Source organism: Bos indicus x Bos taurus, chromosome 26 (genome assembly GCF_003369695.1).
Source record: "Bos indicus x Bos taurus breed Angus x Brahman F1 hybrid chromosome 26, Bos_hybrid_MaternalHap_v2.0, whole genome shotgun sequence".
Taxonomy (NCBI): domain Eukaryota; kingdom Metazoa; phylum Chordata; class Mammalia; order Artiodactyla; family Bovidae; genus Bos; species Bos indicus x Bos taurus.
In genome coordinates this window covers 5,258,722-5,283,060 of record NC_040101.1, presented here as the reverse complement: position 1 = coordinate 5,283,060, position 24,339 = coordinate 5,258,722, and the positions used below count along the sequence as shown (strand labels likewise).

At 45.8% G+C, this 24,339-nt stretch overlaps 1 protein-coding gene across 2 annotated transcripts in view; it reads left to right on the top strand.

Annotated features, from left to right (window-relative positions):
* Positions 1-24,339, top strand: part of DOCK1 (dedicator of cytokinesis 1) — a 554,660-nt gene that overhangs the window by 342,954 nt on the left and 187,367 nt on the right. For both annotated transcript variants that reach the window (XM_027528650.1, XM_027528651.1), the window contains exon 29: positions 9,902-9,996. In XM_027528650.1, the coding sequence (XP_027384451.1) occupies positions 9,902-9,996 (95 nt within the window). The remainder of the gene's footprint in view (positions 1-9,901; positions 9,997-24,339) is intronic.

Genomic DNA, 24,339 nt, shown 5'->3' with positions numbered 1-24,339 from the left:
TCCAATGAACACCCAGGACCAATCTCCTTTAGAATGGACTGGTTGGATCTCCTTGCAGTCCAAGGCACTCTCAAGAGTCTTCTCCCACACTGCAGTTCAAAAGCATCAATTCTTCGGCGCTCAGCTTTCTTTATAGTCCAACTCTCACATCCATACATGACTACTGGAAAAACCATAGCCTTGACTAGACAGACCTTTGTTGGCAAAGTAATGTCTCTGCTTTTTAATATGCTGTCTAGTTTGTTCATAACTTTCCTTCCATTTAATTTCTTGACTGCAATCACCATCTGCAGTGATTTTGGAGCCCCCCAAAATAAAGTCAGCTACTGTTTCCACTGTTTCCCCATCTATTTGCCATGAAGTGATGGGACCAGATGCCATGATCTTAGTTTTCTGAATGTTCAGCTTTAAGCCAGTTGTAGCTAAATCTATATGAGCAATTTCCTAGATAATGGTTCAGGCTAAAGGATAAACTTCAGAATGAGAAGTGTTACCCATGCTGAAAACTCAGGGCTCCAATAAATCATTTGTCCTTTACAGATTAGTCACGTGATCAAAATCTTATGATTCATGCAAACTGTTAAAAATATTTAATCCAGATTATTCAAGTGTGCTGTGGATAGGGAACCTTCAGGATGTCATGAAAAAGTGATTTTACAAAATGGTGTTTAAAAATGACTGTAACATCCTGAATTCCAAGCATGTACCCTCTCTCCTTGCAGGAAGCAGATCATCAGATACTTGTTATGTGTTGTGGCCCTGATTTCCCAAGGGAGTTTATTTCTGTAGACACAGTGGTTCAGAGCATCAATTATTTGCAAACGATTTGATTTCCATTATGAAATGGCATTTGTGGTTTTGGATATCATGAATTCATACTGCAAGGATTGTAAACCTTTTTTATTGTTGTTAATCTGTCAGAACCTTCGTAAAATGGGTTCCTATCTGTTAACTATCCGTAGAGAGGATTTGACTATTTTTCTACTTGGACAACTGCTCACAAAAACGAAAGAGCATTTTGTGTTAAATAATTGGAAGTTAATCGGTACTGCGATGTGCAAAGAGCCTCAACTCTTTTCTCAAGACTACTTCCTTGTTAAAAGTGCTACCTTAGGTTTTCAAATTTAGCCCTTTTTTTTGGATGAATGAGTCATTCTCAAACAAAATTGCAGTTATGATCAACACCAAAGTCACGAGCCTCAGAACTGTTACTTTTACGGCCTCTCAGATGGCCCCTTGGACCCCCAGACCGTGAGAGGATGGAACACAGCATGAAATGGAAAGTCTAAGCCAGGAAAGAAAGAGGATAGACATTTCAGCTCAAAATTGTCATAATAGAGATTGTCCCTTTAGGATGGGCAACCGTGAACGGTCTTTAAGTTCTTCTTCTGCGTTGGAGATGCGGGTCTGAAGATGCGGCTGCTGGCTGTCCTGGGTCCAAGTCACAGAGTCAGGACCACAAGTGAAGAGCTTGCTCAGCGTCCATTGTAAGATCGAGGTGATGAGGAGTACTCTGGACCTTCCAGGGCAGACTGTTCTCATGACACGTGTCCCAGATTCCTGCCAAGTGCCCCTAAGGGAATGTCTGTGGAGTGACTGAGTGAGTAAGGACTCATGCACGAACGTTGCAAGTAGAAGTGATGCTTGGCAGTTACAGGTTGAGTGAATCCAGAAGACAGGACAGGGAAGATTCAGAGAACCCGGCTACAGGGCCCTTCTCATCTCCGAGGAGGACCCAGGGGAAGCCACAGTCTGCCACGCGCTCCTCCTCCTTCCTGTGGCCTCTCCCAGTCCTGTCTGCTTGTGGGGTGACCTAGGGAAGCCTGGCCAGGCAGCCCCCTGAGATCTTAGGACCCTCTTCCTGAAATGCCTCCTGTCTCCATCTGTCCAACCTCTTCTGAGAACACCTCCTGATGCCTACCTTGGTCTCACCTGGCAGATATCGCCTGTTACCCCTTCTTTGTTTCTTTTCTGGCCCCATCAACCACCAGCCTGTGCTGGTGTGGTCCAGGGTGACTTCTCAACTGATGGAAAGCGGTGATGATGCTCACAGGGATTATGAAAACAAGAATGTTTGCTGTGTGAGTGTCATTGCCTAGGAATCCTTCTGCTCTTGGCCAGGCTTGGCCTTAAAGGCCCTGAGTTCCATGTGAAAATAGCCACCAAAGGGTGATTTGTAAGCCTGTGTAGAGACTGTCATGAGTGGGCAGAGGAGCCTGGCACTGGGCATCTGTTTCTTTATCCCTGTGACCATTCCTCGGAGATGAAATGCTGAGTCCAAGGGTGCGGAATCCTTTTACAGTGAGTTCACTCACAAGCTACTTAGTGAAGAGCAACTGTGTGAAGAAGGTGGAGGTAATGAGAGCAGCAGAGCAGACACATCTTGCTCTGAGGCCCCCAGTGTAGTAGAGAGTATCCCAGTTTACCCGGGAGTCCATCAGACAACCCAGGTTACCCATGCTCCAAAAGAATGGGCGTTGCAAATCAGCCACACTGGACTGAGTCAGGTGGACGGAAGTCTTTTTAAAAAACAAAATTAAGAAATATTCTTGTCTTTATGTTTGGCTGTGTTGAGGCTTCTTTGTGGCACATGAGCTCAGTGGTTGCAAGCTTATAATTAATGGCGATGCATGGACTTATTTGCCCCTTAGTATGTGGGGTCTTTGTTCCTCGACCAGGAATCAAAGTCAGATTCTTAACCGCTGGACCACCACGGAAGTCCTAAGGAAGGCTTAAAAAAAAATTATTTATTTATGTGTCTGTGTCGGGTCTTAGCTGCCAGGGTTTTCCCTTGTGGCCCAAGGACTCTCTAGTTATGCTGCCCAGGCTCAGTAGCTGACACTTGTGGGCTTAATTCCTCCCCAGCACATGGGATCGTAGCTCCCTGGCCAGATTGATTCCATGTGCCCTGAGGTCCCTTCCTACTGGACCACCAGGGAAGCCCTCAGGAAGGGTTGTTTTGCAAAAGAGAGGGTTGTGCAATGTGTAGGAAGAGAAGAAGGAGTCCTGTAGGTGGGAGAGAAAGAAGGTGGTGGGCCTGGAGAGGCACTGGGGTTTCAAACTGCACAAGGCCCCAGAGGTCATGCTAAGCAGCTTTGTGTCTTTCTATTTCTCTGACCTCTGTTTCTATGCCATTCAGTTCAGTCACTCAGTCGTGTCCAACTCTGCAACCCCATGGACTGCACCATGCCCGGCTTCCCTGTCCATCACCAACTCCTGGATTTTGCTCAAACTCATGACTATCAAGTCAGTGATGCTGTCCAACCATCTCATCCTCTGTCGTCCCCTTCTCCTCCTGCCCTCAATCTTTGCCAGCATCAGGGTCTTTTCCAGTGAGTCAGCTCTTCGCACCAGGTGCCCAGAGTATTGGAGCTTCAGCTTCAGCATCAGTTCTTTCAATGAGTATTCAGGGCTGAGTTCCTTTAGGATTGACTGGTTGGATCTCCTTGCAGTCCAAGGGACTCTCAAGAGTGTTCTCCAACACCACACTTCAAAAGCATTCTTCAGTGCTCAGCTTTCTTTATGGTCCAACTCTCACATCCATACATGACTACAGGAAAAACCATAGCTTTGACTAGGTAGACCTTTGTCGGCAAAGTAATGTCTCTGATTTTTTATATATTGTCTAGGTTGCTCATAGCTTTTCTTCCAAGGAGCAAGCATCTTTTAATTTCAAGGCTGTAGTCACTATCTGCAGTGATTTGGGAGCCCAAGAAAGTAAAGTCTATCACTGTTTCCATTGCTTCCCCATCTATCTGCCATGAAGTAATGGGATCAGATGCCATAATCTTCATTTTTTGAATGTTGAGTTTTACGCTTTTTCACTCTCCTCTTCACTTTCATCAAGAGGCTCTTTAGTTCCTTTTCACTTTCTGCCATAAGGGTGGTGTCATCTGCATATCTGAGGTTATTGATATCTCTCCTGCCAATGTTGATTTCAGCTTGTGCTTCATCCAGCCGAGCATTTCACATGATGTACTCTGCATATCATTAAATAAGCAGGGTGACAATACACAGCCTTGACGTACTCCTTTCCCAATTTGGAACCAGTCTGTTGTTCCATATCTGTCTCTAACTGTTGTTTCTTGACCTGCATACAGGTTTCTCAGGAGGCAGGTCAGGTGGTCTGGTATTCTCATCTCCTTAAGAATTTTCCACAGTTTGTTGTGATCCACACAGTCAAAGGCTTTAGAATAGTCAATGAAGCAGAAGTAGATGTTTTCCTGGAATTCTCTTGCTTTTCTATGATCCACCAGATGTTGGCAATTTAATCTCTGGTTCCTCTGCCTTTTCTAGCTTGAACATCTGGAAGTTCTCTGTTCGGGTACTATTGAAACCTAGCTTGGAGAATTTTGAGCATTACTTTGCTAGCATGTGAGATGAGTGCGATTGTGCAGGAGTTGGAACATTTTTTGGCATTGCCTTTCTTTGGGATTGGAATGAAAACTGATCTTTTCATTCCTGTCGCCACTGCTGAGTTTTCCAAATTTGCTGGCATATTGAGCGCACCACTTTCATAGCATCATCTTTTAGGAATCGAAATAACTCAGCTGGAATTCCATCACCTCCACTAGCTTTTTCATAGTGACACTTCCTAAGACCCATTTTACTTAACACTCCAGGATATCTGGCTCTAGGTGAGTGATCATACCATCGTTGTTATCTGGGTCATGAAGATCTTTTTGTATAGTTCTTCTGTGTATTCTTGCCACCTCTTCTTAATATCTTCTGCTTCTGTTAGATCCATAGCATTTCTGTCCTTTATTGAGCCCATCTTTGCATGAAATGTTCCCTAATTTTCTTGATGAGATCTCTAGTCTTTCCCATTCTATTGTTTTCCTCTATTTCTTTGCATTGATCACTTAGGAAGACTTTCTTATCTCTCCTTGCTATTCTTTGGAACTCTGAATTCAGATGGGTATATCATTCCTTTTCTCCTTTGCCTTTTGCTTCTCTTCTTTTCTCAGATCTTTGTAAGGCCTCTTCAGATAACACTTTGCCTTTTTGCATTTCTTTTTCTTGGGGATGGTTTTGATCACGGCCTCCTGTACAAGGTTATGAACCTCTGTCTATGTCATTGGTTTACTATTTTTCCACTAATTATTTTAAAGCATGTATTTTTTGAGTAAACTTTTATTTTGAAACAATTGTAGAGTCAGACACAGCTGTAAAAAATAATACAGAGCATCTTCGTATGCTTTGATCAGTTTCTCCCCATGGGAGCGTCTTGCAGATCTATAAAAGAGTATCAAAATCAGAATGTTGATGGTGATACAGTCTCATATTGAGTCTCCCCATTTAGCTTGCAAGCTTTCCTCTTCTTATCATTAAAAATGTCAAGCATATAGAAAAGCTGAAAGAATAGTGCAATGAAAACCATTATTCCTATCATTTGAATTCATCAGTTGCAAGCATTCTGCCATATTGGCCTCTACTATCTATCTCTAGTGGGCTTCCCTGGTTGCTCAGATGGTAAAGAATCCACCTGCAATGTGGGGAGTCCCAGGTTCAATCCCTGGGTCAGGAAGATTACCTGGAGAAGGGAAAGGCAACCCACTTCAGTATTCTTGCTTGGAGAATTCCATGGACAGAGGAGCCAGGTGGGCTACAGTTCATGGGGTTGCGGTGAGTCGGACATGACTGAGTGACTAACACTTTAGTCAGTCAGTTCAGTCACTCAGTCGTGTCCGACTCTTTGCGGCCCCATGAACTGCAGCACACCAGGCCTCCCTGTCCATCACCAACTCCCAGAGTTCACTCAAACTCATGTCCATCGAGTTGATAATGCCATCCAGCCATCTCATCCTCTGTCGTCCCCTTCTCCTCCTGCCCCCAATCCCTCCCAGCATCAGAGTCTTTTCCAATGAGGCAACTCTTCACATGAGGTGGCCAAAGTAGTGGAGTTTCAGCTTTAGCATCATTCCTTCCAAAGAACACCCAGGACTGATCTCCTTTAGAATGGACTGGTTGGATCTCCTTGCAGTCCAAGGGACTCTCAAGAGTCTTCTCCAACACCACAGTTCAAAAGCATCAATTCTTCGGCGCTCAGCCTTCTTACTTACTTATGTATCTAGGTATCTGTTTCTGTTAACATGTAGCCAAATCCTGTCAGAATGTGAGAAGCATGTGAGTGGTTCAGCAGGTAGCTCTCAAGGATGAAGACAATGTCCAGGGGCTTCGTTGTTCTTCCAGAACATCACTGTCATCTCTTTACACCGTCTACATTCACATTCTCCCTCGATTCTCCCCAGTCTCTGTTGTCTTCTGTTACAGGCTTTCTCAAAGCTGCATCTAGTCCAGATTCACTCATCGTATTTGCTTATTTCTCATTAATCTCTTTTTTTTCTAAAATAAGTTCATCACCTTGTTTTTCCTTCCCTTTCATGGCATTGCTTTTTAAAATTCAGTTTCATTTTTATTTATTTTCTGTTTCGAACAGATAGAGCCATTAGCTTTGCAGACTTTGCCCGCACCATCCCCCCACTTTGCCCGCCCCCATTCTGTAATTTTTGATTGCTGCCTTTTGTACAGATTTCTTTCTTCAAATTCATATATCCTGCAGACTGGAAAGTGAAAGTGTTAGTCACTCAGTCATGTCCTACTGTTTTTGACCCCATGGACGCCTGCCAGGCTCCTCTGTCCATGGAATTCTCTAGCCAAGAAGACTGAATTGGGCAGCCCTTCCCTTCTCCAGGGGATTGTCCTGACCTAGGGATTGAAGCCAGGTCTCCCACATTGCAGGTGAACTCTTTACCGTCTGAGACACCAAGGAAGCCCTCCACAAACTGGAAGCTTGATCTAAAATTCAAGTTCACCTTTTGGCAAGTGGAAGAGAAGTTGTGGTTAAGCATGCCCTGTTATGTCTGTCGGGAGGCTAGGAATTCCAGGCTGAGCACTACTGATGATAATGGGTTTGATCACTTGGTTAAAAGGGAATAACTTCTGGATCTCTCTGTTGTGAAGATGCTGCTGCTGCTAAGTCGCTTCAGTCGTGTCCGACTCTGTGTGACCCCATAGACGGCAGCCCACGAGGCTCCCCCGTCCCTGGGATTCTCCAGGCAAGAACACTGGAGTGGGTTGCCATTTCCTTCTCCAATGCATGAAAGTGAAAGTGAAGTCGCTGAGTCTTGTTCGACTCTTAGCGACCCCATGGACTGCGGCCCACCAGGCTCCTCCGTCCATGGGATTTTCCAGGCAAGAGTACTGGAGTGGGGTGCCATTGCCTTCTCCATTGTGAAGATACATGGCCCTTAAAGGTCATCATGGAAACTTTGAGTAATACATTGGTATCCATAGTAAATTGGCAGAGGTCTTATCCTCTAGCAGTTTCATCAGTTGAGTTTAGTATCTATTGATGGTCTTTGTCTGAAATAGTTATTTCTTTGACTTAAGATAAGGGTGTCTTCCTTCTGAGAATTAAGACTCTTTGGCTTTTACCTAAGAACATTTGGAAGCCACTGAGGATGTAGGTTCAGTGGAAGATTGAGGAAGTGTTGGTGCCTTGATTAGATTTTAAGAGGTCACTCTGAATGAAGTGTGGGGATCAAGACAGACTAGAATGGTCATAGGTAGATGGGCTAGGCTTTCCCTCTGGGAGTCCCAGTGAAAAATGATGACCAATTATCCAAGTGGGTGGGGCCAGAGATGGACAGAAGTAGATGGTTTTATAATAAGAAGACTTTGCCTATGGAATGCATTGATGGCTCTTATTAGAGCTGTTCCCTTATTATATGGAACATCTTGTGTACAATCTAACTAAAAATGCAGCAGGAATGGATTGATATAAAATGATGAAATTTTCACAAAACGTGTATTAAATCCTCCAACTCCTCTTGTCAACTTGGAGATGGCAGTTGTAATAGCCTGTTCAGCCTCATCAGCCATTCCAGCAAATACACTGGTGGGGACCACCGCCATGGCTGGTAATTTATTCAGACCAACAGGGAAAGCCTTGAAAAACCTCATCTCCCACAATCTGCAGCATTTTGTTTGATCAGCAAAGTACCAACATTTAATAGCTGAGCCATACTAATGAAGTATGGGACTGTGTTTCCTAGAGAAAAAAAAAAAAGGAGTTGGTGTGGGAAAAATATGCTTCTCTTCCAGAATAATAAAAACCAGACCCTGTATCTCAATTATTAGGCTTTGAGGAGTAATCAGCAAGAAAGCCAGCAATTTCATGCAAATAGAGATGTGACTAAATTATGACACTCAGCCTACAGAAGGGGCAACCTGGTCATTAAAACAGGAAACTCTTGACAAAGTGGGGAAACTTAAGTAGTGAAATATGAATTTCAGGAATTAAACTGGGAATAGGAAAGTGTTCCTTGTGTCAGGGGTCATTGAGAACACCTATTGCTTGCAAGCCCTGCTGGTCGGGGCTCCTGGGGGCAGTGTTGGGAGGACACAGGACTCACTTTTCCCTCTGGACTCTGCCTTCTGTCCTAACCTCTCCTGCACTGGAGGCCTCTGTTGTAACAAGTGTGATCATGGTGGTTCCTGGAGTTTTTGTTCATGGGGGGTGGTCCACAAGGCCCTCCTGCAGCAGAAATGACTCGCTGTAACACTGTAAGCTGGCCATTGTTGGTAAGGTGGCTGAGAAGGTGTCTTTGATCCTTGGCTTTTTCCTACCATCAAATGGAACTTGTGTCTTTTTGCAAGAAGTTCTTGTGTAGAACTCTGTGTTGAAAATTGCTTTCTGGGCTGCTTAAATTCTGCTCACCACCTCGGTCTTCACAGCCATTGCACTTAATTATGAATCAGTAGATGAAATAAATGGGAAACATCCATTCATTTGCTCATCTATGACCGCAGCCTCATTTCCTAATGTGACTTCTCAGTCGCTTGTCCCCTTTCCACCCAGATCCTGAGGGAGCAAGTGCCCTATATTACTGGGGTGTGCACTTTTATGACACCCGCTTGTTTTGTTCAGGTGAGCTCAGAATAAGCTCTAAACTGTCAGATTCAAGAAAATCTCCTAATTCTGACAGCACAGAGTGGACCCACTAGGAGTAGGGAACCCCCTCCTGACACCAGGGGCAGTATAATCAGTGTGGAGGCAGGGTAGGGTCACAGGCCACCGCTCTGAAATGCAGGGGACCGTCTAGGAGACAAGAGAGCCATCACTGAGTAGCTTATGGATTTGATGATGCCACATAAGAGACTTTGGCAACTTGACCATGTGCTTGATTGGTTGACAGAGTGCTGACTAGGAGCAGATGGTCAGGAGTTCCTTTCTGCACCTTTAATTTGTTGAATTATGTAAGAAAAAGGGAAGGATAATAATACTGCAGGTTGAATTTGATGGGCCCTGTTTATAATTAAAATGTAGGTAAATATGGGCTTCCCTGGTAGCTCAGTTCGTAAAGAATCTGCCTGCAATGAGGGAGACCTGGGTTCGTTCCCTGGGTTGGGGAGATGCCCTGGAGAAGAGAAAGGCAACCCACTCCAGTATTCTGGCCTAGAGAATTCCATGGGGTTGCAAAGAGTCGGACACAACCAAGCGACTTCCGCTCACTCAGATTAAATATAAGACATAGTTACAGCCTGCATGTTATATTTGATTGAAAGTGTTTCCTTAAGCAGAAAGAGTGTGAATATATGTAGCTTGCAAGGGTTTATTCCTTGTAATTCTTAGAGAGACATGACCAGAGACTTCTTTTAGTATATCCTTGAAAAAGTTCTCCAGGACATGAGGTGCTCAGGTACACAGAAAGGCAGAAGGCGTCATACGCAGCTCTGTGAAATACATCTTCATTACTTTGTGCTATGTTTTCGTTCAGCTAAAAAAGAAGTAATAATAATAAGGTCATTTATAATGCTGTTATTCCGGGGATGGAGGTGGGCATTGGCTTTCACCTTTTTCTTGGTGGGCTATTTGAACGTTCTGCTTTTATTTCAGGATTTCCTGATGGAGACATTCATCATGTTTAAGAACCTCATTGGGAAGAATGTCTACCCGTTCGATTGGGTGATCATGAACATGATGCAGAATAAGTGAGTACGGGGGAGGCTGTCCTCGAGGAGGTGCCCGGCTCATGGCTGGTGCCAATGGAGGTGTTGCCTGGGTACCACAGGGTGGCCCCGCTTCTGCGACGCAAGTGGTTCTTTGGAAAAATGGGCTTGGAGATTGAGTGCTTTTCTTACGTCAGCGCAGGGCTCTGGGGTTGAGAACTTGAGCTCTGCACCCCCCAGAAGACAAACGTGACTATGATCCATCCTTCACTCTGCCTTTGTCCAGGGCTTCTGTTTTCCATCCAGTTTTAACCATATGTGTTTATTAGCCAAAGTGATTCTCAGTTCTATGGGAGGCTTTTTAAGAGTGTTTGCATTTCACATATTTCAGCTTAAAGAAATCATGAGCATTTTCATTATACTTATTAAATATTAAGCGTGTGCCATGCTCATCATCTCCCTGTGAGGGCTGTTGGTTAATTTTCTAGTGCGTGGGTTTTATAATTTCTGTAAGTGCCATCAAAGATCATGGGGTTCTCCATCACATGTGGTTTCTAGAAGGAATGTCTGTTGATTTCTTTTTGCCCCTTCTTTCTCACTGAGAGCTTTATGGAGATGATTGTCAGTTTATAGTCGGTGCAGTGGTAAGAAGAAAGACAGGAGAGCTTGTGTGCCCTTGGCCCTGGTAAAATGTTGACCATAACATTTTGCCAACCTGCAACACTGAACTGCAACCAGGGAACGACATTGATACAACTTAGCCATCTTATTCAGGTTTTGCCAGCTTGACTTTTATGCCTTCCTGCTTGTGTTTCCTTTCTTACAGTTTTTTTCATGTGGTGTGTGTTCTCAAACCCACCCCCATGGTCAGGACACGGAACGTTTCTTTCACAGTAAGGGTCCCTCTGGAACTCACTTAAGTTGTTGTATCGGTGGTTCCTTCCCGTCGCTGCAGAGTGGCCACAGTGTGGATGTGCCACAGATGGTTTAACCTTTTTTTTTAACCACTGAAGGACTTCTAGTCTATTCTCAGTCTGGGGCTATTACAGATAGTTCTATTACAATTAGATTGGTTATGAACTTCCTGTGCAGGTTTTTATGTGAACTTAAGTCTTCATTTCTCTGGCACAAATGTCCCAGGGCTGTAAATGCCGTGCTCATGCTAATTCACTTCAGTCGTGTCAGACTCTGTGCGGCCCCGTGGACTGTAGCTCAACGGTCTCCTCTGTCCATGGGACTCTCCAGGCAAGAATGCTGGAGTGAGTAGCCATTCACTCCTCCAGGGGATCTTCATGACCCTGGATTGAACCTGCATCTCTTGCACCTCCTGCCTTGGCAGGCAGGCTGTTTGCACTAGTGTGGCCTATAAATGCTGATTGCGTGGTAGCTGCGTGTTTAGCTTTATCAGGAACTGCCAGACTGGCTGCATCGCTCTCCATCCCCATTAGCCCTGAAGAGATGTCCGTCTCCTCTGCCTCCTTACCTGCATTTGCTGTCATTGACCTTTTTATCCTGGCCCTTCTGGCAGATGTGAACCATGTCACACCGTGGTTTTCATTTGCATTTCCCCTGATGACTTTGCCTCTTTTTGATGATTTTGTCCACCCCATGAGCAGATTCGTAGCGGCACGGATCTTTCCCTTTGCCTTTTCTGGGTGATGCTACAATATTTTCTGGAATGAGCACACTTAGTTCAGTCCTGTCCAACTCTTTGCAACCTCATGGACTGTAGCCCACCAGACTCCTCTGTCCATAGGATTTTTCAGGCAAGAATACTGGAGTGGGTTTCTATTTCCTCCTCCAAGAGATCTCCCCGACCCAGGGATTGAACTCATATCTCCTGCATTGGCAGACAGATTCTTTACCTGCTGAACCACCAGGGAAGTCCCACTTTCTGGGACAACAGGAATGAAATGGGCCCTGGGAACCAGCAGCTGCTGTTCTAAGCAGGCCTCTGCTAGGGCTGAGCCTCAGTGAGTGTCCTCCCTCTGAAGTCATCTGATGCTGTGGCTGAAACCTCCTTCGGTGCATCTGAAGACACCAGAGAAGTGGGGAGGCGCAGGAGCTGCGTCCCGCAGCTGCAGAGACAAGGGCGGCCAGCGGCTCAGAGCAGGGGTCCTGGCCCCAGCTTCCTGGGTTTCCACCTGCTGCCTTTGGTGATCTGCATCATTACCCAGAACGTGAGGAACTTAAAGCACGGGGCTTCTCTTCCTTTTTCTCTGTTGGGATTAACTTTTTTGAGTGACAGCTTAGCATGAGGCCCGAGAGCTGCAGTTTTCATGTTTTCAGTGGTCTGTTTTCCACATAAAACAAACACACTGACAAACGGAACCCACTGTCTTGGATGCCCACGGAAACTTGGGTTCTCCTTACTCTGCTGGATGCTGTAGCTGGAAACCACAGTCCGATCTTTCCCATCCGGCAGTGAAATAAGCAGGGGCTTTTGTGTTCAGGGGCTTCCCAGGTGGTGCTGGTGGTAAAGAACCCACCTGCCAACCCGGGAGACATAAGAGACTCAGATTCGATCCCTGGGTGGGGAAGATCCCCTGGAGGAGGCCATGGCAACCCACTCCAGTATTCTTGTCTGGAGAATCTCATGGACAGAGAAGCCCAGTGTCCTACAGTCCATAGATTCGCACAGACGCGGACACGACTAAAGTGACTTGGCACACACGGTGCGCGTTCTGCGTTTAACCAGGCCTGGGGGATGCGCTGGCCACGTCAGTCGTGAAGCCACAGGACTAAAGGCGGCTCTGGCGCCCTCGGGAGGCAGTGGGTGCGCAGCAGCTGCACGTGGACTGGCTTGCCCTGCGTCCCCTGCCTCGTGGCCATGTCCGGGCACCTGTGGGGTCACAAGTAGTCGGACACGACCCAAGTGACTTAGCACACACACCCCTTAAATATGCCTTTGCTTTTAATCCTATAGACTCTGAAACACAACTTTTCTGTAAGATTTACTACTTAACCTGAATGACTTTTAAGCATAGAAATCAAGGAGTTCCTACTAAGCTTTTTTGGTGCCATTAAACGTGTGTGTGTGTGTGTGTTCCAGAGGATCACATCCATTCCTGAGCTCTGTGGAGTCCTACTGTGGACTTTTAGGACAGAATATCATCATAAAATAATTCCTGTAGAAATTACATAGATACCATAGAGCATTGTTTCTATGTCATTATCTATTTGCCCCTTTTTATTCCTGTAATAAGGAGTTCATGATCTGAAGATTTATTGGAAGGACTGATGCTGAAGTTCCAATACTTTGGCCACCTGATGCAAAGAGCCCGCTCTTTGGAAAAGACACTGATGCTGGGAAAGGTTGAGGGCAAGAGGAAAAGGGGGCGGCAGAGGATGAGATGATTAGATAGCATCACTGACTCATTGGACATGTGTTTGAGCAAACTCCGAGAGACAGTGAAGGACAGGGAAGCCTGGCGTGCCGCAGTCCCTGAGGCTGCAGAGTCGGACACGACTTCGTGACTAAACAACAAATTCCTGTAACGTAAGAGCTTGTTATCTTACATGTTGCCAGACTTGCCTGCTCCTCTCTTCCTAGCAGGCATCACAGACTTCCTTGCCTCCTTGGGATAAACAGTGATTCCCAGCAGCTTCCGGAGTCTGTATTTAAGTTTTAACAGCACAGCTGGACATGCAGCTTTACCACCTACGGCTCAGAAACTGACAGAACCAGCCTCTGTGGTCCCTTAAATATTCGTGTGCTTGTTCAGCTTTGCCTCTGCAAATAGGACTGTTCTTCAGTCCATGGGGCTTGTAAAATGTAATTAAAAACAGCCTCCATTAGTTTTGGGGCCACAGCTTGTAAATCAAGAATCAAATTTATAGGATATAATGAATATCCCAAAGGACAGTAGTCACTCAACTGCTGTATTCAAGAGAGCAAGTGATTGGTGATGGCCTGACATTATAACTCTGCTCTAGGATATACGGGAGCCAGATGGTGAGATGACATTTAAGATAAGCACGGTTCAGATACAGTAGATGTGAGCTTGAGTGTTAGCATGCAGAAGTGCTAGTTAATCTGCCCAGAGGGAAGCAGACACTAGGTTTTCATTTAAGATCTCAGGTGGGATTGGAAGCCTGGACCTTCACTGTTGGCATATAAGTACTCTCCACCACTTTGGAACTTGGATCAGCTGGAATTTTCAGGTTTACACTTTGTGGAGTGTGTAGCCTGGTCTCATGGTGAAGAATTATGCTGTGGCTTTGTTAGAGTTCTCTCTGGTTATTAACATGAATGCAACCTCTTGGTTGCATTTCTGTGGCTTTCTTTTGGTCTCAGAGCTTGACATCATCCCAGTAGTGTTTGTGGACTAATAATCCTGAGTAGATTGTTTACATTTTTTTTTTTTCTGGCTGCACTGCAGGGTCTTAGTTCCCCGACCAGGGATCGAACCCATGCCTCTTGCAATGGAAGCACAGATTTTAGCCACTGTACCTGCCAGGAAAGTCCCCAGACTAGATTTCTAAGGCAGAGGAGTGACCTGGTAGGAAATGAGTCTGCTGGTTTGACTGAACTCCTTTTTCACCTTGAAGGAGCATTTGTTATCAGCTGCTTTTATTTACCTGTGATAGGCATCTCCACTGCGTACCAGGGGGTGAAACCAGGGGCAGAACTGGGTGTAATCTTCAGATTTTTAGAATTAGACTTTCTTATTTATGTGGAAATGAAACCTTTCTTACATCTGTCCACCATTCAAACTTGCAGCAGACTTTTTAAAATTCAGCTACCTTGATTCAGCTTCTCCCCAGGTCCTCTTCTCTTAGGATGAAAAATAAATTAAACAATCACTTTTACTTCCTCAGAAGTCTCATTGTTTGCAGCTGTGATTATCAATGTTTTCCGGGGTCCTTCTCTGTTGGTATAGGTTTTGTGTCTCCTTCTTCTTGATTTTGTCCATGTTCAGCTGGGGCCTAAAGGAGCTTATGTTTATAATTTGTGATTTATTATCCTATGTACATTCATAAAGAACTTGGTATGTTTTGCAAGTAAGGATTCATAGACTGTGGATATAAAATAGACCAGGTAAAATGATAGAGAAAACTGGAAACTAGAGAAGCCAAAATGCTTGAAGCTGCCTGGGAGATGAAGCACGAAGGAAAATATAATGGGTTGCAAAATTCTCACTGGCTGATAAAAAAGATCCTTGCAGTTTGTCAGGGAAGACTGGCAATTTATGGTGAAGATCCTTATGTATAACATATTGAGCAAGAGAGTATCACCATAAAGGAATCAGTTGAGAATTCAAAACTGTGCCCACGGGAAATGGAGGGCATTAGTATTTCAGTTTTGATGTGCCTGAGATGTTTTGGGTCAGCACACTGACCCTTAAGAGCAGTCGGTCATCATTGGACCTGTCCTAAAGCTTCTTGAATGTAGTAGATTTTCTGAGCTACCCAATTTAGTCTTGGCAAGTTGTTGACCATGCAAATACTGGAGACCAACCAATCAAACTTATTATCTAGTTTGACTTTATCTGAAGTCAGGCTTTCATCTTAAATTTGTACTTTCAAACACTGAAATATCGAAGCTTCTCTGGTGGTCCAGGGGTTCACCTTTCTAGTGCAAGGGGTGCCGGTTCGATCCCTGGTTGGAGAACTGAGTCCACATGGCCTTGAGGTCAAAAAGCCAAAGCATAAAACAGAAACAATATTGTAACAAACTCAATAAATACTTTAAAAACAAAACACTGTAATTTCTTCCCAACTTGGAATTTATGAGATCACGTTGCTATTGATTTCGTGTGTCTGGGTTTTACTTGTTTTGGGGTCGTGGCGGCATGGAGGCAGAACAATCTATCATAATGGGCCCACGGTTGGGTTCTAGATTACCTCTGTTTGATCGTGTTGGCTCGTTTCTACTCCTCCTTCCCTCACCTGTGAGTCCAGCATTTTTGGACCAAGGAGTGTTTTGCTCAACCCATCAACACACTGCATTATGTTTCCCCCAACCTGATGCATGCAGTACATATTTATACACTTAGAATCGCGTATGGCTCCTTTCATTGGGTCAATTTTCCACGTATGCTTTTTTATATAATCTTGTTTACTTATGGCTGTGCTTGGTCTTCGTTGCTGTGCGGGCTTTTCTCTGGCTGCGGTGAGGGGGGCTTCCCTTTGATCCGGTAAGTGGGCTGCTCGTTGTGGTGGCTTCTCTCCTTGTGGTGCACAGGCTCTGGGGTCCCCGGGCTCAGTCATTGCGACTCCTGCGTTCTAGCGCACAGGCTCAGCAGCTGTGGCGCCCAGGCCTAGTTGTTCCGAGGCCTGCGGGATCGTTCCAGATCAGGGACTGAACTCATCTCTCCTGCACTGGCAGACGGACTCTTGACCACTGAGCCACCAAAGAAGCCCTCCATACATGTTCTTGCAATCTGGCTATTTCCCTCCTTGAAAACATGCATTTTTCCCCAGTGATAAATGGTCTCCATCAGATGTGTCTACCTCTGGGAAGGCAAGCTCATGGATGCGTCTGCCAAAATTAATCTGGTGTATAGTTGGGGCAGGAAAGAGCAGTAAGACTTCGAGATTCCACCTCTGAGATGCCAGGTTTCTTAGGGGTAAATTGTGAAAATGCTCAGCAGGCAAATTCTCAGGGTAGGTTGGTTGCAGTTATTGTATTATTTGGTTTCATTGCTGTGGAAGATTTTTGGTCCTTGCCAGCTCTGTATCTTGGGCTTGGATCGGAGACCATTTGCCTCAGGGAGGGAGGGAGGGAGGTGGGGGTCCCTGATTTCTGGAGGCCTGCCTCGAGGGCCATAGCACTAGCCCCAGCCAGCAGACGGGCCGGTCTGGGAGTCAGGATGTTTGTTTCCAGCTCAGTCTCCTTCCAGGAAACGCTCCTCCCATGAAAAGGCATGGAGATGAAATCTTTGTGCAAATTCAAAGCGAGGGTATCAAGCATTGGGGCTCAAGAGATTCTTGAATCATTTCTTTTCAGTATCTTTTTTCCTTTCTTTGCCGGAAGCTTTTAGTTGATGTTTGTAACTTATTATTTGAAAATGACTGGGGTTCCTTTTGAGGTTTAGCGTATCTGGTGCCTTGAAGATTTTAAGCACACCTAAGTATCATTTCTCCCTTGGAAACAGTATACAGTAGCTGACAGAAACTCTGCCACAATATCACTAGCTAAGGACTAAAAGGAAGAATATATGTATTGTTTTTGAGTGAAGAAACGGGAATTTAAAGTCAGTATAATGAAAGCATTCTGGAATGAAAATTTCCCAAGAGCTCAGCATGCCGGCATTTTATTTAGCTCACACACTTCATAATATCATTCTGGCAACCTTAATCTTCTCCCAACGTGTGCAGACGTGCTAAGTCATTTCAGACATGTCCGACTCTTTGTGACCCCATGGACTGTAGCCCGCCAGACTCCTCTGTCCATGGGATTCTCCAGGCAAGAATCCTGGAGTGGGTTGCTATGCCCTCCTCCAGGGGAGCTTCCTGACCCAGGGGTTGAACGCACATCTCTTACATCTCCTGCATTGGCAGGCGGGTTCTTTTCCACTGGTGCCCCTTGGGAATGCCTGGTCCTCTCCCAGAAAATTGGCCTAAAGCAGAGATGTTTTGCAGCTCAGATCCCAGTTTGTAGGCGCTGAGACCCAGGCCTGCCTCTGGAGCTGGGCTCACCCGGACTGTGACTGAGCACCTTCCTGGCCGGTCTCACCGAGAAGCACATGAGCTCTTCTTCTGGGGCAGAGGTGGCCATGGTGACGCACCAGGCTTCAAGGACAACTCTTGCCTTGGGTCTGGGAATGGTCGTCTGCGTCCCAACAGCAGGACGGGGCACCCACACGCAGGGTGCTTTTTATCCTTCATGACATTATCATAAATTATTTTATTATTTTCCATATAGTTATTCCCTGGCATGCCTGCTTTTGCTTAATAATTAAACTTGGCCTAAAATTAAAACAGATAATTCCAGCTTTTACCTGGTTGTTGATAACCAATTTATTGGACACAGCATAGATATTTTATACCAGCTTTTCAGATTGCCTCTTTATTTAATCCTGAGATGAAAAATCAGAGTACTCTCCAAGGAATGGCAGTGATGAAGCACTCTTAGCCAGGACTCTTATTTAGGGAAGCTTCCGTTAGAGGAAAGTTTTAAAAGGGCAAAATCAGTGTAAGGATTCTCTGAGACAGCACACACCTTGCCGTGAGCTCTTGGCTGGTGTCGACAAGGCCACCCTGCAGACACTTAATGCTGGAGGATGCACTTCACTTTAGGAGGAATGAAGCCAAACACCCTCTTTATCTGATGCATGAGACTGCTCTCTGTGCAAAACATAAAGCAGGAAATGCTGTTGTTCTGTCCCTGAGTTGTGTCCGACCCCATGGTCTGCAGCACGCCAGGCTTCTCTCCTCCACCATCTCCTGGAATTTGCTCAAATCCATGTCCTTTGAGTTGGTGATGCCATCCAACCATCTCATCCTCCGCCGCCCGCTTCTCCTCCTGCCTTCAGTCTTTCCCAGCATCAGGGTCTTTTCCAGTGAGTCAGCTCTTCTCATCAGATGGCCAGAGTACTGGAGCTTCAGCTTCAGCATCAGTCCTTCCAATAAATATTCAGGACTGATTTCCTTTAAGATTGACTGGTTTGATCTCCTTTCAGTCCAAGGGACTCTCAAGTGACTTCTTCAGCACCACAATTTGAAAGCATCCATTCTCCAGTGCTCAGCCTTCTTTATGGTCCAGCTCTCATGGAGGAAATACGTTTTATTAAGGTCGCATCCCAAATCTTTCCATCCTCAGTTTTTACCTCCGATGTTCCTGGGACTTAGAAGAAAGCCTGCATGCAATGCGAGTCCCTCTAGGGTCATCCTTTTAAGTCTGGGATGTGTAGAGGAGGAAACCCGTGGCAATTGAATGCTCATCTGCGACCAGCATAGTGTTAGGTATCTGTTTGTGGTTCTCAGCCAGGGGCGATTTTGCCCCCTAGAGGATACTCGACAACAATTTTATTATCAATGGGGACTGTTGACACCTTGTGGGTAGAATCCAGTGATGCTGCTAAACACCCTTCCTTGTACATTACAGTCACCTACTGCAAGAACCATCCCCAGCAAATGTCAGTTTTATCCTCATTTTATGGATGAGCAAACTGAGTCTCAGCAATGTTAAGTAATTAATAGAAATATGTGATCCATTTCAGTGACCCTCTTCTTATTTCTACTTCTCTCAGCCATTTCTCTGTGTCATGACCCCAGTGAAGACAGGAGTCGTTAACATAAATAATAGCAGCTGTCTGCTAATGTCGCCAGGGCTGAGCTTTCCTGTATAGGGTGAAGAATGAAGACGGTTTTCCCAGAGATGCCCTGCAAGATGCTCCAGCCCTGTGGGCATGGCCCACGTGATGAGGAGAGTAAGGCCAGTTTTGGAATCTCACTGATAAGATCGGAGATCCCAGGGCTGTCCTTCCTGGTTCCTGACACGTAGGTGTAAAATATTCGTGAGCGCCTCTTACGGGGGAGTTATGGATTTTGTTTTAGATTCTACATACATATGAGATCATCCAGTGTTTATCCTTCTGTCTGACTTATGCCACTTAGCATAGTGCCCTCGAGGTCCATCCATGTTGTCACAAATGACAGGATTTCCTTCTATCTCACGGCTGAGTGACATTCTTTTGTAATATGCACCACATCTTCTTTATCCACGCATCCTTGAACCTCGTTTCAGGGATGTGTGTTGCAGTCATTTTTTTCTTAGTGACTTCTCCCCCACCCTACTGAATAGTAGCTTTTGTTGGTTGACATTAAAATTTTTTGTCTGATAAAATTTTTTAAAAATTCTTTGAGGTGACTTCCCTGGTGGTCCAGTGGTTACGCATCCTCCTTCCGATGCAAGGGACACAGGTTCAATCCCTGGTCGGGGAACTAAGGTCCCACATGCTGCAAGGCCAAAACTAGAAAAGCCTGCCCACTGCACCAAAGAGTCAGCACAGCCATCAACATGAATGAATAAATAAAATTTTAAAATCTCTGAGGATTCTTGCAGAAAGAAAGTCAGTGGACTTCCTGTTGGTCAATTTGTCATAACAAGCATGGTGACCATACAGATAGTTAGGCTCAGTGTTTTTCCTATATGGAAGCTCCAGGAAATGCAGTTTTTGACATGAAATCATCTTGAAGATTGAACATGGAATGACATCATTATGTGTCAAGCTCCTCTTTTCTAGACCCAAGATCGGAAATAAAGTTGAGAAATATTTTGTCTCCATCTTCAGCTTGACAGTGGAATACTTTAAAAAATCACATATGTAATACATTTGTAGGTCTATAAAGAAATGATAATATTGTTGATATAATTTCTCCGTAGACTCGAAATGTTAGGACTATGACAGCCTCTCTGCATTTTTGTTTGTATAAGATGCTTTCATGTGTCACGTGGTATGCTTTCACGGAATCGTGTGCATTTGTGCACGACTCTTGGATGCTATGTGGGGAAGTCACTTATCCTCAGAGATGCTGAGTTTAGTGTCGCTGTCCAACACAGAGTAGGTGCTGAACGAACAGTGACTAACTGCCCGACTGAAAAGAATGAATGTCAGTAGGAAGTGTTATTACAAGGTCAGCTGATAAAGCACATGACCTACTCCATAGTGGTTCTTTTCCAGGAATGAAACTCCATTACCCTTGTTATTTTTAGGTCCACAAATAAATAAATAAATAACTCCAGATGCAGGTATGCAATAAACAAATGAAGCCTCTTATTCTTTTGAGGCTGTATTAGCTAGTGCATTTCCTTAATTGAAATTTGTTCTCAGTGTATCATAAAACTGTGCAAGGGAGACCTGTGTTTGTACTGAGCCAGCCACTGACTGCAGGTCAGGCAGCTGCAGGGGGTTGCTTGCTGTCTGCTGGAGCTTGCTGTTTTTTCTTAACCTTTCCAGCAAGACTTCAGAGGAGGGTTTTTACTTAATACTGTACCTGTCAAATTCCCAAAGCTGCAAGAAAATTGAAAATACAAATTATATTGTAAAGTGAAATATTTTGTGTGATTCTACAGTGTGGTTGATTTAGGAAGAGAATGAACTCTGACAGCCCTGCTCTTTTCAGTTCAGTGGATTCTAATGGTTCCAAAACAAAAGCCCCCGCACCCCACCGCGCCTTTCCCCATTGCTGTATCAGAGACGCCCTGCTCCCTGCTCAAGACCCAGTGGCCGTTGACTCCGTGTCTTGGGTACACAGGATCTTAGAAGGAATAGAAAGCACTACATGTTAAAATTTGTGAATATAAATGTTTACCATCCCCAGAGGACTTCAGCCATCTGATCAACGCGTAGCTTTTTAGCATTTGGCGCTTTTCTCAGTATTCAATCCATTTTTCATAGGCAGAAATGATCTTTCCCCCATTTTTTTCTGACCTGTGGCTACCACATCCCTAACGTGGGGCTGCTTGGGATGCAGAGGTTTGGAAGTGGTTAGGGGGCCCCCCTCCTCTCTTTTCCTGTGATGATACACAGCAGCCTGTATTCTCTCTTGATTCATTGTGTTCAGGGGAAAACACATAGTGAGGTTTCATGCAAGAGCCAGAAAATCTGAAGTTCTCTGGTTGACTTCCTCACCTGCAATGTAGTGGGTAGGTTGTGTGTGTTGAAAGCATTGGTGGGGGGAGGTTTGTAGGGCTTGGCTCCTTTGATGAAGGCTGAACCTTCCGTAGGCCTCCCTGACTGCTCAGCTGGTCAAAGCTGCCAGGGCAGGAGACTCAGAAGGCGTGGGCTCGATCCATGGGTCAGGAAGGTCCCCTGGAGGAGCAAAGGGCAACCCACTCTGATATTCTTGCCTGGAAAATTTGATGGGCAAAGGAGCCTAGTGGGCTGCAGTTCATGGAGTCTCGAAGAGTCAGACATGACTGAGCGACTGAGCATGCATGCAGGAGCCATCAATACCTCTCGTGGCGCCTTCACCGCAGGGGCCTTTCTGCCCCTTTGTCCTGCACACCTCTTTCATGATTCCTCCTCTGCCCTGGCTGTGCAGGGCTAGGCAGCGGGGAGGCAGGGGACAGCTTTGCCCTCCCTCAGAAGCTCCCCCTTCCCTGCCACGCAGGAGCTGGCTGCCTTTCTGATTTAGCCAACATCCCCGGGATTAGGAGTCAGGAGTCTGCTTGGCCTCTTCAGGCTGAATGTTGTTGCTCCACTAACGCAGACGGCCGCCTCATTCCCGTCTGATCCTGGAGGCACTGTGTGCAGGGTGTTCCCTGCTGCTGCTCCTGCTGCTGCTAAGTCGCTTCAGTCGTGTCCGACTCTGTGCAACCCCATAGACGGGAGCCCACGAGGCTCCCCCATCCCTGGGATTCTCCAGGCAGGAACACTGGAGTGGGTTGCCATTTCCTTCTCCAAAAGTGTTTCCTAGTTAGCCATTAACCTGCAGACAGTTTGGAAATGGAGTATCTGAAGTCGGCCACATGTTGGAGAGGTTTCTTTATATTTGATATTAAACCCACAAATTAAGCTTGATTTAGAGGGAATAGAGTAATGCCTTTTGGGGAGACACTTTTGGAGGTAACCATGGTTTGCCCGGTGTGATTCATGGGGGCCTGGCATTTCTGAGCCGAGTTTGTCAAGTGCTTGGGTGTTCTCTCCTGGAGCTAAGCTCTCCAATATCCAGTGCATTGTGAAGTGAGTCTCATATCAAGAAAAAGGGGAGGGAAGGCAAACATCCTGCTTATTATGGATAGTCTGCCTATATGGTGAATTTGAATGGTTTCTCAATTTAAAGAAACCATATATATAATACAACACTCGAAAACAAATATGTATGAATATATGTGTCATATACATAAACAAATATATGTATGCTCATATATATATATATGCATGCGTGTGTGTGTTACTCACTTAACTGTGTCCAACTCTTTTCAACCCATATATTGTAGCCCGTGGAATTCTCTAGGCAAGATTATTGGAGTGGGTAGCCATTCCCTTCTCCAGGAATCTTCCTGACCCGGGGATCAAACCCAGGTCTCCTGCATTGAAGGCAGATTCTTTACTGTCTGAGCCACCAGGTACCCAGACAACTGAGGGGCAGTATGGATGTCCCCATCCTTGGGGTCTGATCTGAAAGGGAACTCCTGCTTTCTCCAGGGGAAGCCCATGTTTCCCTGATGTTGATTTCTAAGGACGTTTCTCATCGCTGTCCATAGCAGTGAGGCTGTGGTTGCTTTTGTCTTCCATCACCGAACGTGTTCTCCATGTCACGTGCTAAAGGTGGCCCGAGCCTTCTGTCTTACTCACCATCACCTAGGTGAAGGGCAGGAGGGAAAGTCAAAGTGAAGTCGCTCAGCTGTGTCCGACTCTTTGTGACCCCATGGACCCGCAGCCCCTCAGGCTCACCCGTCCATGGGATTCTCCAGGCAAGAGTACTGGAGTGGGTTGCCATATCCTTCTCCAGGGGATCTTCCTGACCCAGGGATTGAACCCAGGTCTCCTGCATTGTGAGCAGACCCTTTACCGTCTGAGCCACCAGGGATTTTGAAAAGATAGAAAAGTTAATTCTAGTTCTGTAATGTTGTTGTCAAAGTCAATAGGGTCGTGTCAGGTAAGAGATCCCTTTGCAGACGGAGAAGTATGATGACTGTAGAGTTAGACAGACCCTGGTTCAAACACACCCCTGCCTGTCAGATGAAGCCTGAGGCCGGTGGTTTGCTTTCCCTGGTCAGCTGTAGACTAACAGTCTCCTGGAAGGATTCATGATGGTTGTGCCAGTGCCCAGCAAAGAATCGCCCAGTGCCAGAGAATGTCCTCGCCATCCGCATGATGAGCATTATTGGATGGTCATCACTAAATGACTGAGATGCGAGGGTCGGGCTTTGGGAGCTTGGAGATCCAGCAGCTACGATGGCTCTGGCCCCCTCTCTCTCCCCTGTTGGGTGGGGCAGCAGGCAAGCTGTCTGCATCCGGCTCTCTGCCATGCATCCCGCTCAGTGGATGGAGATAAATCACAGCAGGGACTGCAGGAGGCAGGATTTTGTGATTCAGTGTGTCCTGTCCTGAGAGAGCCCTGATCCCACCCTGCTGAGTGGCTGGGATAACCTCGCACATGAAGTGCAGTGCACACCCACCCACTTCCCTGACCTCAGAGGGGATAGCTTTCCCTTTGATCTAGACTCTGCTCCTAGCAGCCAGGGCAAGGGGCTCATCCATCCCTGCTCTGTGTCCCCTTAAGGTTCCAGGAAGCTGTTCTCTGATTCCTTGAGGTGTGTGGGCTTCCTGTGGAATGAAGCCCATCTCCTCTGACCTCTCAAAGCTCTTTTGGCCTGGCAGTGTTGGTGCCCTTAAACCTGAGTTCTCTGCCACCCCCGACAATGGAAGTTGCAAAGATGCTAAGCTCCCACCCTCCGAAGAGAGTTTGCCCTCTGTGTTGCAAGCC